The 17,685-nt window shown below is 43.9% G+C and overlaps 1 protein-coding gene across 4 annotated transcripts in view; it reads right to left on the bottom strand.

The window, feature by feature from the left end:
• KCNIP4 (potassium voltage-gated channel interacting protein 4) overlaps nucleotides 1–17,685 on the bottom strand; it is a 1,248,191-nt gene that overhangs the window by 385,566 nt on the left and 844,940 nt on the right. For all 4 annotated transcript variants that reach the window (XM_069744678.1, XM_069744679.1, XM_069744677.1 and 1 more), the window contains one exon: nucleotides 8,976–9,045. In XM_069744678.1, the coding sequence (XP_069600779.1) occupies nucleotides 8,976–9,045 (70 nt within the window). The remainder of the gene's footprint in view (nucleotides 1–8,975; nucleotides 9,046–17,685) is intronic.

The following is a 17,685-nucleotide window of genomic DNA, read 5'->3' as shown; positions in this document are numbered from 1 at the left end:
GAGACGGCAAGATCTGAAATAAAATCCATAGAGATATGTGTCCAAGGCCTCTTCGGGACCGGCAAGGGCAAAAGCAACCCACTGGCACGAGAACAGCAGGGCTTAGCCCGAGCACAAATCCCACAGGACTGCACAAAAGTACGCACATCCCGCGACAGAGATGGCCACCAAAAGGATCTAGCCACTAACTCTCTGGTACCAAAGATTCCAGGATGACCAGCCAACACCGAACAATGAACCTCAGAGATAACTTTATTCGTCCACCTATCAGGGACAAACAGTTTCTCCGCTGGGCAACGATCAGGCTTATTAGCCTGAAATTTTTGCAGCACACGCCGCAAATCAGGGGAGATGGCAGACACAATTACTCCCTCTTTGAGGATACCCGCCGGCTCAGATACACCCGGAGAGTCGGGCACAAAACTCCTAGACAGAGCATCCGCCTTCACATTTTTAGAGCCCGGAAGGTATGAAATCACAAAATCAAAACGGCCAAAAAAACAACGACCAACGAGCTTGTCTAGGATTCAACCGCTTGGCGGACTCGAGATAAGTCAAGTTCTTATGATCAGTCAAGACCACCACGCAATGCTTAGCTCCTTCAAGCCAATGACGCCACTCCTCGAATGCCCACTTCATGGCCAGCAACTCTCGATTGCCCACATCATAATTTCGCTCAGCAGGCGAAAACTTCCTGGAAAAGAAGGCGCATGGTTTCATCACCGAGCAATCAGAACTTCTCTGCGACAAAACAGCCCCTGCTCCAATCTCAGAAGCATCAACCTCGACCTGGAACGGAAGCGAAACATCTGGTTGACACAACACAGGGGCAGAAGAAAAACGACGCTTCAACTCTTGAAAAGCTTCCACCGCAGCAGAAGACCAATTGACCAAATCAGCACCTTTCTTGGTCAAATCGGTCAATGGTTTAGCAATACTAGAAAAATTGCAGAGGAAGCGGCGATAAAAATTAGCAAAGCCCAGGAACTTTTGCAGACTTTTCAGAGATGTCGGCTGAGTCCAATTATGGATGGCTTGGACCTTTACAGGGTCCATCTCGATAGTAGAAGGGGAAAAGATGAACCCCAAAAATGAAACCTTCTGAACACCAAAGAGACACTTTGATCCTTTCACAAACAAAGAATTAGCACGCAGGACCTGAAACACCGTTCTGACCTGCTTCACATGAGACTCCCAATCATCCGAGAAGATCAAAATGTCATCTAAGTACACAATCAGGAATTTATCCAGGTACTCTCGGAAGATGTCATGCATAAAGGACTGAAACACTGATGGAGCATTGGCAAGTCCGAATGGCATTACTAGATACTCAAAATGGCCCTCGGGCGTATTAAATGCAGTTTTCCACTCATCGCCTCGCTTAATACGCACAAGATTATACGCACCACGAAGATCTATCTTGGTGAACCAACTAGCCCCCTTAATCCGAGCAAACAAATCAGATAACAATGGCAAGGGGTACTGAAATTTAACCGTGATCTTATTTAGAAGGCGGTAATCTATGCAAGGTCTCAGTGAACCATCCTTCTTGGCTACAAAAAAGAACCCTGCTCCTAATGGCGACGATGACGGGCGAATATGCCCCTTCTCCAAAGACTCCTTCACATAACTCCGCATAGCGGCGTGCTCAGGCACAGATAAATTAAACAGTCGACCTTTTGGGAATTTACTACCAGGAACCAAATCGATAGCACAATCACAATCCCTATGCGGAGGTAGGGTATCGGACTTGGGCTCATCAAATAAATCCCGGTAATCAGACAAGAACTCAGGAACCTCAGAAGGGGTGGATGACGAAATAGTCAGAAATGGGACATCACCATGTACCCCCTGACATCCCCATCTGGACACAGACATGGATTTCCAATCTAATACTGGATTATGGACTTGTAGCCATGGCAACCCCAACACGACCACATCATGCAGATTATGCAACACCAGAAAGCGAATAACCTCCTGATGTGCAGGAGCCATGCACATGGTCAGCTGGGTCCAGTACTGAGGCTTATTCTTGGCCAAAGGCGTAGCATCAATTCCTCTCAATGGAATAGGACACTGCAAGGGCTCCAAGAAAAACCCACAACGCCTAGCATACTCCAAGTCCATCAAATTCAGAGCAGCGCCTGAGTCCACAAATGCCATGACAGAATACGATGACAAAGAGCAGATCAAGGTAACAGACAGAAGAAATTTTGACTGTACCGTACCAATGGTGGCAGACCTAGCGAACCGCTTAGTGCGCTTAGGACAATCAGAGATAGCATGAGTGGAATCACCACAGTAGAAACACAGCCCATTCAGACGTCTGTGTTCTTGCCGTTCAACTCTGGTCAAAGTCCTATCGCACTGCATAGGCTCAGGTTTAAGCTCAGGTAATACCGCCAAATGGTGCACAGATTTATGCTCGCGCAAGCGTCGACCGATCTGAATGGCCAAAGACATATACTCATTCAGACCAGCAGGCATAGGAAATCCCACCATGACATCCTTAAGGGCTTCAGAGAGACCTTTTCTGAAAATAGCTGCGAGCGCACCTTCATTCCACTGAGTGAGTACGGACCACTTTCTAAATTTCTGACAATATACCTCTATTTCATCCTGACCCTGACACAGAGCCAGCAAATTCTTCTCTGCCTGATCCACAGAATTAGGCTCATCGTACAGCAATCCGAGCGCCAGGAAAAACGCATCGATATTACTTAATGCAGGATCTCCTGACGCAAGAGAAAATGCCCAGTCCTGAGGGTCGCCACGCAAAAAAGAAATAACGATCCTAACTTGTTGAACTGGGTCACCAGAGGAGCGAGGTTTCAAAGCCAGAAATAGTTTACAATTATTTTTGAAACTCAGCAATTTAGTTCTATCTCCAAAAAAACAAATCAGGAATAGGAATTCTCGGTTCTAACATAGAATTCTGAACCACAAAGTCTTGAATACTTTGTACTCTTGCCGTGAGCTGATCCACACATGAAGACAGACCTTTAATGTCCATTGCTACACCTGTGTCCTGAACCACCCAAATGTCTAGGGGAAAAAAAAGGCAAAACACAGTGCAAAGAAAAAAAAATGGTCTCAGAACTTCTTTTTTCCCTCTATTGGGAATCATTAGTACTTTGGTCCTCCAGTACTGTTATGAAAGGTAATTCAGTACCACAATGGACATAGAGGTCAGCGCACATACAGTGACCTGGCAATAACCCAAAAAACAAGAACGAGCTCTGAGACGTGGGAACTCTGTTGACCGCAATCCCTAATCCTCTCCAACCACACTAAAGGCAGCCGTGGATTGCGCCTAACGCTCCCTATGCAACTCGGCACAACCTGAGAAACTAGCTAGCCTGAAGATAGAAAATAAGCCTACCTTGCCTTAGAGAAATACCCCAAAGGAAAAGGCAGCCCCCACATATAATGACTGTGAGTTAAGATGAAAAGACAAACGTAGAGATGAAATAGATTTAGCAAAGTGAGGCCCAACTTTCTGAACAGAGCGAGGATAGGAAAGGTAACTTTGCGGTCAACACAAAACCCTACAAAAACCACGCAAAGGGGACAAAAAGACCCTCCGTACCGAACTAACGGCACGGAGGTACACCCTCTGCGTCCCAGAGCTTCCAGCAAGCAGTAAAAAACAAATTGACAAGCTGGACAGAAAAAAAACAGCAAACAAATAGCAAAGAGGAACTAGCTATGCAGAGCAGCAGGCCACAGGAACGATCCAGGAGGAAACAGGTCCAATACTAGAACATTGACTGGAGGCCAGGATCAAAGCACTAGGTGGAGTTAAATAGAGCAGCACCTAACGACTTCACCACATCACCTGAGGAAGGAAACTCAGAAGCCGCAGTACCACTTTCCTCCACCAACGGAAGCTCACAGAGAGAACCAGCCGAAGTACCACTTGTGACCACAGGAGGGAGCTCTGCCACAGAATTCACAACATTTCAGCCTGTAGTCTCCAGGACGTCTCGGGGCTCACTGTATCTTTCAGTACTTCAGTTACCTGTCTGCGACTTCTGGAACCACTCACGCCGTCCTGCATCATTCAGTTTTTCTCTGCTACGTGTTTGTGGTCTCCAGGTCGTCTCCTGATTGCTTTCGGCTTTCAGCATCTTTGCTACTTGTTACTGTTCTTCCGGGACCTCTGCTACGTGTCTGCCTGCGGTCTCCAAGATGTCTCCTGTCTTCATGCAGCTTCCAGTACTTCTGCTACTTGTTCCCCATCTTACAGGACCTTTGCTACCTGTCTACGATCTCTAGGAAGTCTCTTGTCTGCCTGTGGCTCCCATGATATCTGATACCTGTGTGTGTTTGTCTCGTGCCTCATCTACCTGCTGCACATTCTATCTAAGGCATTTATGTGATAACTAGATGGTGGCCCGATTCTAACGCATCAGGTATTCTAGAACAGGGGTCCCCAACTCCAGTCCTCAAGGCCCACCAACATGTCATGTTTTCAGGATTTCCTTAGTCTTGCCCAGGTAATAATTGCATCACCTGTGCAATGCAAAGGAAATCCTGAAAACATGACCTGTTGGTGGGCCTTGAGGACTGGAGTTGGGGACCCCTGTTCTAGAATATGCATGTCCACGTAGTATATTGCACAGCCCACATAGTATATTGCCCAGCCACGTAGTATATTGCCCAGCCACGTACTATATTGCCCAGCTACATAGTATATTGCCCAGCGACGTAGTATATTGCCCAGCCACATAGTATATTGCCCAGCCACGTAGTATATTGCCCAGTCACGTAGTATATTGCCCAGTCAGGTAGTATATTGCCCAGCCACGTAGCATATTGCCCAGTCACGTAGTATATTGCCCAGCCACGTAGTATATTGCCCAGCCACGTAGTATATTTGCCAGCCACGTAGTATATTGCCCAGCCACGTAGTATATTGCCCAGCCACGTGGTATATTGCCCAGCCACGGTATATTGCCCAGTCACGTAGTGTATTCCCAGTCACGTAGTATATTGCCCAGCCACTTAGTATATTGCCCAGCCACGTAGTATATTGCCCAGTCAGGTAGTATATTGCCCAGTCAGGTAGTATATTGCCCAGTCACGTAGTATATTGCCCAGCCACGTATGTCACAGGTTAAAAAATAAAAAATAAACATATACTCACCCTCCGAGCGAGCCATGTAGTCATGTCGCCTGTGTGCGGTGCACTCGGCAGCTTCCGGTCCCAGAGTTGGTAGCGCAGGACCCGTGATGACGTCGCGGTCACATGACCATGACGTCATGGCAGGTCCTTCTCGCGCAGGCGCGCAGGACCTGTGAGGAGGTCACGGTCACATGACTGTGACATCATGGCAGGTCCTTGTCGCATACCATCCTTGCCACCGGAACCTGCCGCTCACATGGAGCGGTTATCGGAGCGTTGCGAGGAGCGGGAAAGGCGGCGGAAGGTGAGTATATAATGATTTTTGGTTTTTTAATTATTTTTAACATTAGATCTTTTTACTATTGATGCCGCATAGGCAGCATCAATAGTACAAAGTTGGGGACACACAGGGTTAATAGCAGCAGTAACGGAGTGCGTTACCCGCGGCATAACGCGGTCCGTTACGGCCGGCATTAACCCTGTGTGAGCGGTGACTGGAGGGGAGTATGGAGTGGGCGCCGGGCAGTGACTGCGTGGAGTAAGGAGCGGACATTTTTCCTCCGAACTGCGCCCGTCGCTGATTGGTCGTGGCTGTTTTTGCCGCGACCAATCAGCGACTTGGATTTCCATGACAGACAGAGGGCGCGACCAATGAATATCTGTGACAGAAAGACAGACAGACAGACAGAAGGAAGTGTCCCTTAGGCTGCCGTCACACCATCAGTATTTGGTCAGTATTTTACATCAGTATTTGTAAGCCAAAACCAGGAGTGGGTGATAAATGCAGAAGTGCATATGTTTCTATTGTACTTTCCTCTGATTGTTCCACTCCTGGTTTTGGCTTATAAATACTGAGGTAAAATACTGACCAAATACTGCTAGTGTGACGGCAGCCTTAGACAATTATATAGTAGATGTATGCAGTGTGTAGTGTGAAATTTGATGATAGATCGGCTTCAAGTTATGTCATGAGAGGTGACAAAATATTTCCTGAGAATCTAATCCTTTTTTTTTTTACTTACTGATACTACATGTAGGGTGAGAATTCGTCCACTGTCTTGTATGAAATCGGTAGTTTGGCAGTAAGTGCTATTGCCATGTTGCAACTTTGTTTATTCACAGAGCCATGCTGTTATTTGTGATGGGTTCTGTAGAATGGCCAGAAAAGAATGGCCCAAGAGCCCGTCAGAGTCTAGATGCGCAGAGGTTGTGCGGATGGTTTTGCCGTGCACATAAGTCCTAATAGATTTCAGCCATATTCTAGAGACCAAAGCATGTAAGACATTTGACCATACAATTCACACATTCAACGTATCATGATTATCACGTTCCATAGAAGTATAGACTGACACATACGCAGCAGAAATAATCAGAAGACATCGCCGAGATTAGTATCTGTAGCGTTTTTAATTTCTCCACATTAGCCTTTGCTGACTGCACATCGACCGTCATGCACGGATCAATAACCGCCGAGAGGTGGAGGCCGAGAGCGCCGGCAAATGTTAACATAATCGCTAATTTTCTATTTTAGCACATGGGAGCAGAACTGCAGCAACGTCTGGAGGATCAGCCTCATCTTTATTTATCAAAAGTGTTACTCTGTTATACATGGAAATGTCAATTCAATTTATTTTGACAATTCTGAAATTTAACCCCTTAAACCCGCGTCTCTTTTTGGCCTCGAGTCTGCAGCGATATTTTTTTTTACATCCTCACATTCCGGAAAACTAGGACCATACTCTAGTTGTGAATATTGTTAGGAGATGTATCCCCAATTATGTCTATGACAGGTAAAGTCCCAGCACACAAGGAAGATCTCCAGGAGTGCTGGACAGATCTAGGACTCATGCAGACAAGCGTATAAATCGGACGCGTGCTAGACGACTTTTTATCCCATACCAGACAGACAGCACATTGACCCGTGTTATTTAGTAGTGCTGTTCAGATGAATGGTGTTTGTCTCGTCCTGACCGTCTGTGAGAAAAAAAGTGCACATGCACTACTTTCTCCCGAGTCTCGGATGAGTCTCACCCATTCAAGTCTATAGGTGCGTAAAAAAGAAAGTCGGATCCCAGGCAAAACATCCGAGAGGCATCCGATTTTTACAAATACTTATCTATTATAAGCCTCCAGTAGGAAACAGTATTTGAGAATTTACATTTTTTAGTGTAGATGTATGAAAACAGATCGCACGCAGATTTCACTTGGATGTCACTCGGACATAAAACTTAGACAATTGTATGAAAATCAGGTAGAAATTAGGAAAAAAAGTCAGAGTTTTCAGGATGAAGTTCTCATATGCTCGCCTGCAGGGGACTACCAAATGGTGACAACCCACAAAGAACACTTAGGCAGAACCGGCTGTGCAGGGGTAGCTCTCGAGACACTATAGTGGCACAAGAGGTACAGATAGAAGTCTACAGTGGCTAGGGGTGCAACCTAGGGGATCGTTATCACACATGTTAGTCTTTCAGTCAGTAAGGGACTAATAAAAAAATGATAATCTGGTTGATCTTTGACTAAATGTAACACCCAAACAAAATGTGAGCTGTAACCATCAAGTACATGGTTCCACGTTTTCTGAACTGTAATTATCAAGTTTGCTATGCCTCTGCACCAGAAGAGGTCACTTGTTTGCTCAAAATTTCTGTTAGAACAGAGCTGAAGCCCCTGCATGTGTCCTCTTCCCCGTCAGCAGGGACACCGGCATGTTTGCTCATGCTGCTCCAGTTGCCATGTTGCTCTAGTCCCCGCTTTTTATGTCTCCTGCCAGGCCGTGCTGCTCAGCACTCCTGGGAGAACACTTAGGGCGCACACGCTCACTGCTTCTTAAAGGGGCCGTGCGCACTTCTGAAAATGTCCTCAGCCAATGCATGGGAGACATTAGGTATGTAAGGCACCTTCCCCAAATGGGAGATGCCTTAGCAACATTAGTACCAGTTAGTTTACTACTACCTAGTTGTAAGGTCCCTGTACCCATACTCTGAATCTGTTCCTGTCCGTCAAGTTTACCTGACCCTGTCCGCCCAGTATGTACCTGATCCAGTCCATCCTGATTTACCTATACCCGAACCCATTCTGCCTGTGCCTAGTCCTGACCCATCTAAACGAGCACCTGTGAATCTGAACCTGTGATCCCATACCTTTGGCCGTCCCGTGTATCTGTACCAATCCTGTTAGTGCCTGATCCCGCATCTGTCTACCAGCCCCACACCTCCTGCTAACCAGTTCCTGGCTGGTCCTGCTTCTGTCCCCTTGAGGGTCAGCTGCCATGGCTGCGGGGTCAGACCTAGAGTAGCACCTGGGTTCAAGTCTAACCACACCATTGGGGCTCTAGCAAAGAACCAGGTGTGCACTTAGTTACACCCCTCTGGGCTCTCACCGGACCGTGGCTCAGAGGTTCCACAACCATGTGGGTAACAATTTCTGTGTCTATAATGGCCAGTATAATGACATCGCTGTCGATGTCCACACTCTGGACCCACAGTAATGGCCCTACACCCCTGCAAACCTGTCCTTATTATAGGATGTGTTATTGATACAGATTAAATATAAAGCCAACATGGGAAACATCTCTACATGATAGCGGTACAGATTTTATACAGCTCTGTCTGGTTTATTAGTTTTCCTTTTCTAAGGAGCACCTTCTGGAGGATATAATAAGCACATTGAAGAATATTTAGCACAAGTGCTGCCAGTGTTACTGCGGAGCATCTGCTGTGTTCATCGCAGGCATATTGTTGATTCATGTTTGTGTTGCACTTAGTGGGATCTTCCTGAGATTGCAGCTTACATTACACTTCGTAGATCTTAGCTGTGAATTGCAGAGATATAAAGTACCACTTACCTCCCTGTGGGAAGAACTGAGCGTAAATGTCTTTAAACGTATCTTCATTGACAATCCCACTGGGGCATTCCTGGAAAGGGAAAAAAAACACATGCTAGTGATGAAACATGTTGTGTATTGATTTTTCTGACACTTGTTTATTTTTTAAAATACATGTCTTGTCATATTTCACATCAGTTTTCTCCTGGGTTTGCTATAGAACCTAAGGTAAGAAGATAAGTAGGAGATAATTCCGTGTATGTGGGCTGTCATGTGGATGTACGTAGCAGTTAGAATGCTCAAGGATGTGTGAGATAATTATTATTGTATATTTTTCTGCTATGTACACTTTTTTATTCACCATGTCTTTTGTAAAGCATAAAAGGAGTTCATGTATTACAAAATGTCAGGACGTCATTGCTGCAGAAGGAAGTAGAGGCTGTCGGGTGACCAGGACCATTATGCTTCACATACAGACACACTTGTGATTGGAAATGCACTGTGTGGATGCAAATATTGGGAGAGACGCGTTAATAATGGAATTCGGGTCTTTCATGCAGTGCCATTGGCACATCACATATGTATAACTATTGTGAAAGAATGGTAAAGAAAAAACATCATCAAGGCTCTGCTGACTCAATAACTGCAGAGTCCAAGATCCTCTGGTAATATCATCAGCACAAAAACGGTGCCGGGAGCTTGGCATGGGTTTCCATGGCCAAGCAGTTGAATGGAAGCATCCCATCACCAAATACAGTGTCAAGCATGAGATGGACTGGTGTAAAGATGGCACCAGTGGACTATGGAGAAATGGAAATGTTTTGCAGAGTGATGGTTCACGCTACTCTATCTGGCATCTGATGGACGAGTCTGGGTTTGGCGAATGCCAGGAGAACGTTACCTGCCTGACTGCATTGTGCCAACTGTACAGATTGGTGGAGGAGCAATAATCTTACATTTTTTTCTTTCTTTTTTGGGTTGGCCAAGGCTCTTGGTTACGTTAACGAGAAATCTTAATGCTGCAATCCATCAACATGTAAAGACATTTTGGACTATTGTGGTCATCAACTTTGTGGGAATAGTTTGGGGAAGGCCTTTTTCTATTCCCCATGACTGTTCCCAGTGCACAAAGCAGTATCAATAGTGTGACAGTTTTTGGTATGGAAAAACATGACCGGCCGCACAGTGCCCAGACCTCAAGCACATCCAACATCTTTGAGATGAATGGAGATTGTGAACCTTTCCCTCTCCTCCAACATTAGTATCTGACTACACCTATGATCTTCTGGATGAATGGGCAAAAATTCCATGCACATCTATAGAGAGCACAGATTGGATCACCAACAAACTAATGCTCAAATGAGCAGGTTTTGATATCAACAGCTTATTTCCACAAACATATACAGTATATTAGTCTTGGCTCCTGTTCTGTAGAGTGATGGGGAATATACTGTTGCATCCGTGAGAAGTTGGGGGGAATTCCATGAAAAGCATCACTAGTGAGAAGGACCTGCAAAGAACCAAGGCAGAACTATGCAAATCTGCAGGAAAACTGAAAGATGGATGATCGCTGACACTGTGCAATCGAAACTGGAAGTGTATTGTGTTTACAATGTAATTGTCAAGTGTACTGTGCCACCCTATGTGAGCGGTAACCACTACCAACATTTTACTGGTCAAAGGGACCCACAGGGGCCTAGAGCGGAACTGCATAACAACGTGGTTGCTGCATCCCCACAAGAAACACCTAAGCTATGGATTGGAGTCGCTTCCCAAAAATGCACAATGGAACTTAAAGTAGTTTTCGGGGCAAAAAGAAAAGTTTCTCTATAAAAGATAAACTAACTGATACTCACCTGAATACATATGAAATCCGATCCGCGGTCTGCGCTGACACAGGAAGAAGAGACGTTAGCCCTTCACCAGCAACAAGACTGCTGCAACCTGTGATCGTCTGCAGCAGTCAGGTGACTTGAGCAGCGTGTTATAAGAAAAACATCCAATAATGACATGCTACTCACATCACCTGACCGCTGCAGTCTATCACACGTCCCAGCGATACTGCTGCTGGTGAAAGTGTGATATCTCTTTCTGTATCAACCATCAATTGGCCTCCCTAAAGATGAGTGACAGGCACTTTGGGGTCAACCCAACTCTTGGTGGTCTTACTGAGTATCTGATGGTCCTGGCCATGGTACATCATCAGAATAAATTAGAAGTATACACCACATTAGAAATTATTATGCACATGCTATTTTTCTCAGATTTTCCTAAATAATCCATTCAAATAAGGCAGTATAATGCTAAAATCATCAACCGTTAAGACTATAAATCAAGTTTTATTGGACAAACCTTCCAATGATAACAGTATTTCTTTCAAAACTAAAAAAAATTCAAAATGCACTGTGCCAAATAATTCTGCACAATTGAGTTTCCATTTGTTGAATTTGCAGCATTAATAAGTAACATTTACTGTAATTAAAAACTCATCAAGGACAACATCTGCAAGGAGTTTGTACTGTATGTTCTCCCCCTGTTTGCGTGGGTTTCCTTCGGGTACTCCGGTTTCCTCCCACACTACAGAGACATACTGATAGGGAATCTAGATTGTGAGCCCCATTGGGGACAGCGATGACAATGTGTGCAAACTGTAAAGCGCTGCGGAATATGTTAGCACTATATAAAATAAAGATTATTATATTATCATCATCATCAATCAAAAATATCTTAGCAGGCCAAGTTACAGGTTAATTTAGGACCCCTTCTTTGGTATCACCTTCTCAATTCTTGCATTCATTAAACTTGTGAGCTTTTGGATACTTTCTGCTTGAATAGATGTCAGGAATAGCCCCAGAGCTGCTGTTTTGATGTGAACTGTCTTAAACCCTCATAGATCTTTTGCTTGAGGATTCTCCAAAGGTGCTCAATAGGGTTGAGGTCAGGGGAGGATGGTGGCCACTCCATTAGTATCTCTCATTTTATACCCTTAGCAGCCAGTGACTCAGGGTAGGTGCACGTGGTCAGTAATCGGAAGCACTTTTAATGCAGAACATGTCCGTTGCGTCCAAAGTACCTCCGGCTTTTGAACGCAGGTGGTTCCGCATGTGTCCATTGAACCGTGCAGAATCATCACATCCAATACATTGTATGGGTGAGATTTTATTTTGTGGAGACTCGCGTCTCCGCAAGCTACATTGACATGCTGCGGTCTGGAAAGACATGCCGCATGAGCGTCCCTGCTGGTAAGCCGCGGGCGTCGGTGCACACATAGTGGGCATGGGATTTCTTGAGATCCCATCCTCTGTGCTGTAACATCTGGACACTGCGGATGGACTCAGCATCCAACCCACAGTGTTTACTGACTGTGTGCACATACCCTAAGAGGTCTTTGCAGCATGAGATGGTACATTGTCATGCATGAAGATTATTTTGCTATGGATGGCACAGTTCTTCATTTTATGCCATGGAAGAAAGAGCTCAGTCAGAAACTCTGTATACTTTGCTGAGGTCATATTCACACCTCCAAGGACCCAAAAGGAGCCTATCAGTTCTCCTCCTTGATTCGGGACCAAAACATGACTCCGCCACCTCCTTGTTGACGTTGTAGACTTATTGGGACAGGGTTGCGATACATCAACCATCTACCACTCCATCCACCTGGAGCATCCAGGGTTGCAATGGCACTCCTCAGCAAACAAGCCTATCTTAAAATTAGTCTTCATGTAAGTCTTGGCCCAGTGCAACCGTTTCTGCTTAGGAGCAGTGTTGAGGAGTGGCTGAATAGTAGATGTGACGGGTCGTATGTCAGAACAAGCACAGAAAGCAAACCAATGAACAATCCAACAAACTTTGTGTCACTTTGAGAATATTCCACCAAACAGATATAATTGCCAAGAGTCTGTTACACAGAAACAGGAACAAATCCAGGGGCGTCATCCAGTAATCCGGCACGAAGGGAAAACACGTATCCTTAAAATAGCTAGCCCTTCCAAGACACAGCACAAACAATTAGAATCCAAACATGTCTTTCCTTTTCTACTTTCTTCTTGAAATCAGTCCTCTGTTTTTGTAGAGATACATACACCCACAACCTTAAACACCTGGTACATTAAAGTCAAAAATTGAAAGAAGGTCCCAGAAGTAATGTCTTTGGCCAGTCTGTGTATCAGAGAGGCCACCTGAAGAGAGGAACACAGACACGCATAACCCCACAAGATGCAAAGCAGGGAATTCCAATTGAGGCTTTATCACATTATGCTCCATGGTGCCCAATTACATTATGATCAGTGGAAGCTGACTGGGTTGACACATAGCTACAGTAAGTTTATGCACATCTGTAAGCTTCTGGAGGATCCTATACCTTGAGGTTTGCAGGACTCCAGAGATACCAGCAGCTGCATATTTGAAGTAGCCATTTGATGCTTTGTAATAATATTTTAGCAGCTTAATCTGATGAATTTGTCTAGCAGAAACCTTCCTCATAATGCCTTTATCTGCATGAACTCTGTCTGTACCCTGTATCAGTTACAAATCTCTTCACAGTACTATGATCACACTTACGTTTTTGTGAATTTTCTAATGTTTTCACATCATGTCCAAGTTATTGCTCTGTTTGATGCTTTTTGACAGCGGGGAGTTCCTTTTTCTTTCCCTCATATTGCCTGAATCTGGTGGCAATGCTTGATAATATGGCATGTCCTTCTTAAAAAAGCACGCCCATCAACATTTTTATCTTTGTAATATATTGCAATCATAATATAGCACTGTGTACTTACAATTACTTATTTTGCACTTCTAAACACTTAATTCTTCTGATTTCCATTAGGTCTATGACATCACATGATTAAAAACTGATTAGCTGAATCCTTCTAATCTCTATGTAGAAACAGGAGGTCAATTGTCCCTGCATGACTCAGAGGACTCTGCAAAAGTCAATGGCAGGGAGGAGGAGGAGCAGCTGGGTCAGGGGTTGAAGAGGGAAATGATTTTTGAAGGGACAAGATACTTCCAGTTCCTAGATAGAGCAGATAAAATAGAGGAATTATCTGGGTAGAAAGGTAAAATGAGCAATTGTAAGTACACAGTGCTATATAATATGATGATGTCATATAGTAATAGGATAAAAACTTTGCTTCTTTAAGTACGGCAGTTTACCTGTAATCTTGCTCACCTGGCAAACTAATTATGACAGCAATTTGAGATTAATTTCAGTGATCTAAAGAGCCCTGAGACACAAATCATCCATGATAGTGGATAAACAAAAAAAATAAATCTTTTAAGATGCTTAAATCCAATTTGCATAATAATTTGGAATGCGGTGTAATGTGTTTGTAATGCTACAAACAAATGTACAAAATTACCAGATATGACATGTAAGTGCCAAGACTGTTCTATGGGTCACGAGGACCCATGAAGTCGTAGGGTATTGTTGTAGAAAAAGGCTGTCGTGAAAAAATAGTTTTACTATAATTTGTTTAACTGCAAGGGTTCTGCGTCATCATGCCCCTTACAAAGAGATCAAAGGCAAAAATATCAATTCTACCAAAGCAGGATAACACAATATTTTACCGTAAGCAACTAGTAGGCTTAGTTTACAAATGAATATATGAAGACAGCGCGGCTGCAGAAAATCAATCCTCCAGCTATCGTGGAGCAATGCATTAAGCCCTATTCTGTGTCTGTGCCCGAGGCTAATGATATAATCGTACTGACAGGCAGCGAGGATTGACAGTAGTTTCTTTCATCATCTTGGGACTTCTTGATAAAGTCTTCACAGGTGCTGCCTCCGAGAAGATATTGATGTGGATAAACCTTTAAGGCCCTGCGCTTAGTAACCCGATGTTTACCCTGGTTACCAAGGGACTTCGCATAGTTGGTCGCTGGAGAGCTGTCTGTGTGACAGCTCTCCAGCGACCACACAGCGATGCTGCAGCGATCGGGATCATTGTCTAGATGGCTGCAGCGTCGCTAAATGTGACGGTACCTTAACTAGAGGATTTTCTTCTATTTAGTAAGTGAAATCTCAACATTGCCACTTAGATTAGCTTATTCTTTTCAGTCAAATGTATTCACAATCCGACTCCCAACAGAAACCTGATCTTCTAACATCAGTTGTGCAGGGGTGTCACAGGGTGATCGTGGGGCTCCACAGCAAGGATTGGAATGGGGCCACACTTTACTATCAGCTTATAGAATGGAAGTAACATAGTAACATAGTTAGTAAGGCCGAAAAAAGACATTTGTCCATCCAGTTCAGCCTATATTCCATTATAATAAATCCCCAGATCTACGTCCTTCTACAGAACCTAATAATTGTATGATACAATATTGTTCTGCTCCAGGAAGACATCCAGGCCTCTCTTGAACCCCTCGACTGAGTTCGCCATCACCACCTCCTCAGGCAAGCAATTCCAGATTCTCACTGCCCTAACAGTAAAGAATCCTCTTCTATGTTGGTGGAAAAACCTTCTCTCCTCCAGACGCAAAGAATGCCCCCTTGTGCCCATCACCTTCCTTGGTATAAACAGATCCTCAGCAAGATATTTGTATTGTCCCCTTATATACTTATACATGGTTATTAGATCGCCCCTCAGTCGTCTTTTTTCTAGACTAAATAATCCTAATTTCGCTAATCTATCTGGGTATTGTAGTTCTCCCATCCCGTTTATTAATTTTGTTGCCCTCCTTTGTACTCTCTCTAGTTCCATTATATCCTTCCTGAGCACCGTTGCCCAAAACTGGACACAGTACTCCATGTGCGGTCTAACTAGGGTTTTGTACAGAGGCAGTATAATGCTCTCATCATGTGTATCCAGACCTCTTTTAATGCACCCCATGATCCTGTTTGCCTTGGCAGCTGCTGCCTGGCACTGGCTGCTCCAGGTAAGTTTATCATTAACTAGGATCCCCAAGTCCTTCTCCCTGTCAGATTTACCCAGTGGTTTCCCGTTCAGTGTGTAATGGTGATATTGATTCCTTCTTCCCATATGTATAACCTTACATTTATCATTGTTAAACCTCATCTGCCACCTTTCAGCCCAAGTTTCCAACTTATCCAGATCCATCTGTAGCAGAATAGCAGAATACTACCTTCTCTTGTATTAACTGCTTTACATAGTTTTGTATCATCTGCAAATATCGATATTTTACTGTGTAAACCTTCTACCAGATCATTAATGAATATGTTGAAGAGAACAGGTCCCAATACCGACCCCTGCGGTACCCCACTGGTCACAGCGACCCAGTTAGAGACTATACCATTTATTACCACCCTCTGCTTTCTATCACTAAGCCAGTTACTAACCCATTTACACACATTTTCCCCCAGATCAAGCATTCTCATTTTGTGTAACAACCTCTTGTGCGGCACGGTATCAAACGCTTTGGAAAAATCGAGATATACCACGTCCAATGACTCACCGTGGTCCAGCCTATAGCTTACCTCTTCATAAAAACTGATTAGATTGGTTTGACAGGAGCGATTTCTCATAAACCCATGCTGATATGGAGTTAAACAGTTATTCTCATTGAGATAATCCAGAATAACATCCTTCGGAAACCCTTCAAATATTTTACCAACAATAGAGGTTAGACTTACTGGCCTATAATTTCCAGGTTCACTTTTAGAGCCCTTTTTGAATATTGGCACCACATTTGCTATGCGCCAGTCCTGCGGAACAGACCCCGTCGCTATAGAGTCCCTAAAAATAAGAAATAATGGTTTATCTATTACATTACTTAGTTCTCTTAGTACTCGTGGGTGTATGCCACCCGGACCCGGAGATTTATCTATTTTAATCTTATTTAGCCGGTTTCGCACCTCTTCTTGGGTTAGATTGGTGACCCTTAATATAGGGTTTTCATTGTTTCTTGGGATTTCACCTAGCATTTCATTTTCCACCGTGAATACCGTGGAGAAGAAGGTGTTTAATATGTTAGCTTTTTCCTCGTCATCTACAACCATTCTTTCCTCACTATTTTTTAAGGGGCCTACATTTTCAGTTTTTATTCTTTTACTATTGATATAGTTGAAGAACAGTTCGGGATTAGTTTTACTCTCCTTAGCAATGTGCTTCTCTGTTTCCTTTTTGGCAGCTTTAATTAGTTTTTTAGATAAAGTATTTTTCTCCCTATAGTTTTTTAGAGCTTCAATGGTGCCATCCTGCTTTAGTAGTTGAAATGCATTCTTTTTACTGTTAATTGCCTGTCTTACTTCTTTGTTTAGCCACATTGGGTTTTTCCTATTTCTAGTCCTTTTATTCCCACAAGGTATAAACCGCTTACAGTGCCTATTTAGGATGTTCTTAAACATTTTCCATTTATTATCTGTATTCTTATTTCTGAGGATATTGTCCCAGTCTACCAGATTAAGGGCATCTCTAAGCTGGTCAAACTTTGCATTCCTAAAGTTCAGTGTTTTTGTGACTCCCTGACAAGTCCCCCTAGTGAAAGACAGGTGAAACTGTACAATATTGTGGTCGCTATTTCCTAGATGCCCGACCACCTGCAGATTTGTTATTCTGTCAGGTCTATTAGATAGTATTAGGTCTAAAAGTGCTGCTCCTCTGGTTGGATTCTGCACCAATTGTGAAAGATAATTTTTCTTGGTTATTAGCAGAAACCTGTTGCCTTTATGGGTTTCACAGGTTTCTGTTTCCCAGTTAATATCCGGGTAGTTAAAGTCCCCCATAACCAGGACCTCATTATGGGTTGCAGCTTCATCTATCTGCTT

The sequence above is a fragment of the Ranitomeya imitator genome, chromosome 1 (genome assembly GCF_032444005.1).
Source record: "Ranitomeya imitator isolate aRanImi1 chromosome 1, aRanImi1.pri, whole genome shotgun sequence".
NCBI classification, from domain to species: Eukaryota; Metazoa; Chordata; class Amphibia; order Anura; family Dendrobatidae; genus Ranitomeya; species Ranitomeya imitator.
The sequence above is the reverse complement of the archived record's forward strand: the minus strand, read 5'-3'. Positions and strand labels throughout refer to the sequence as shown.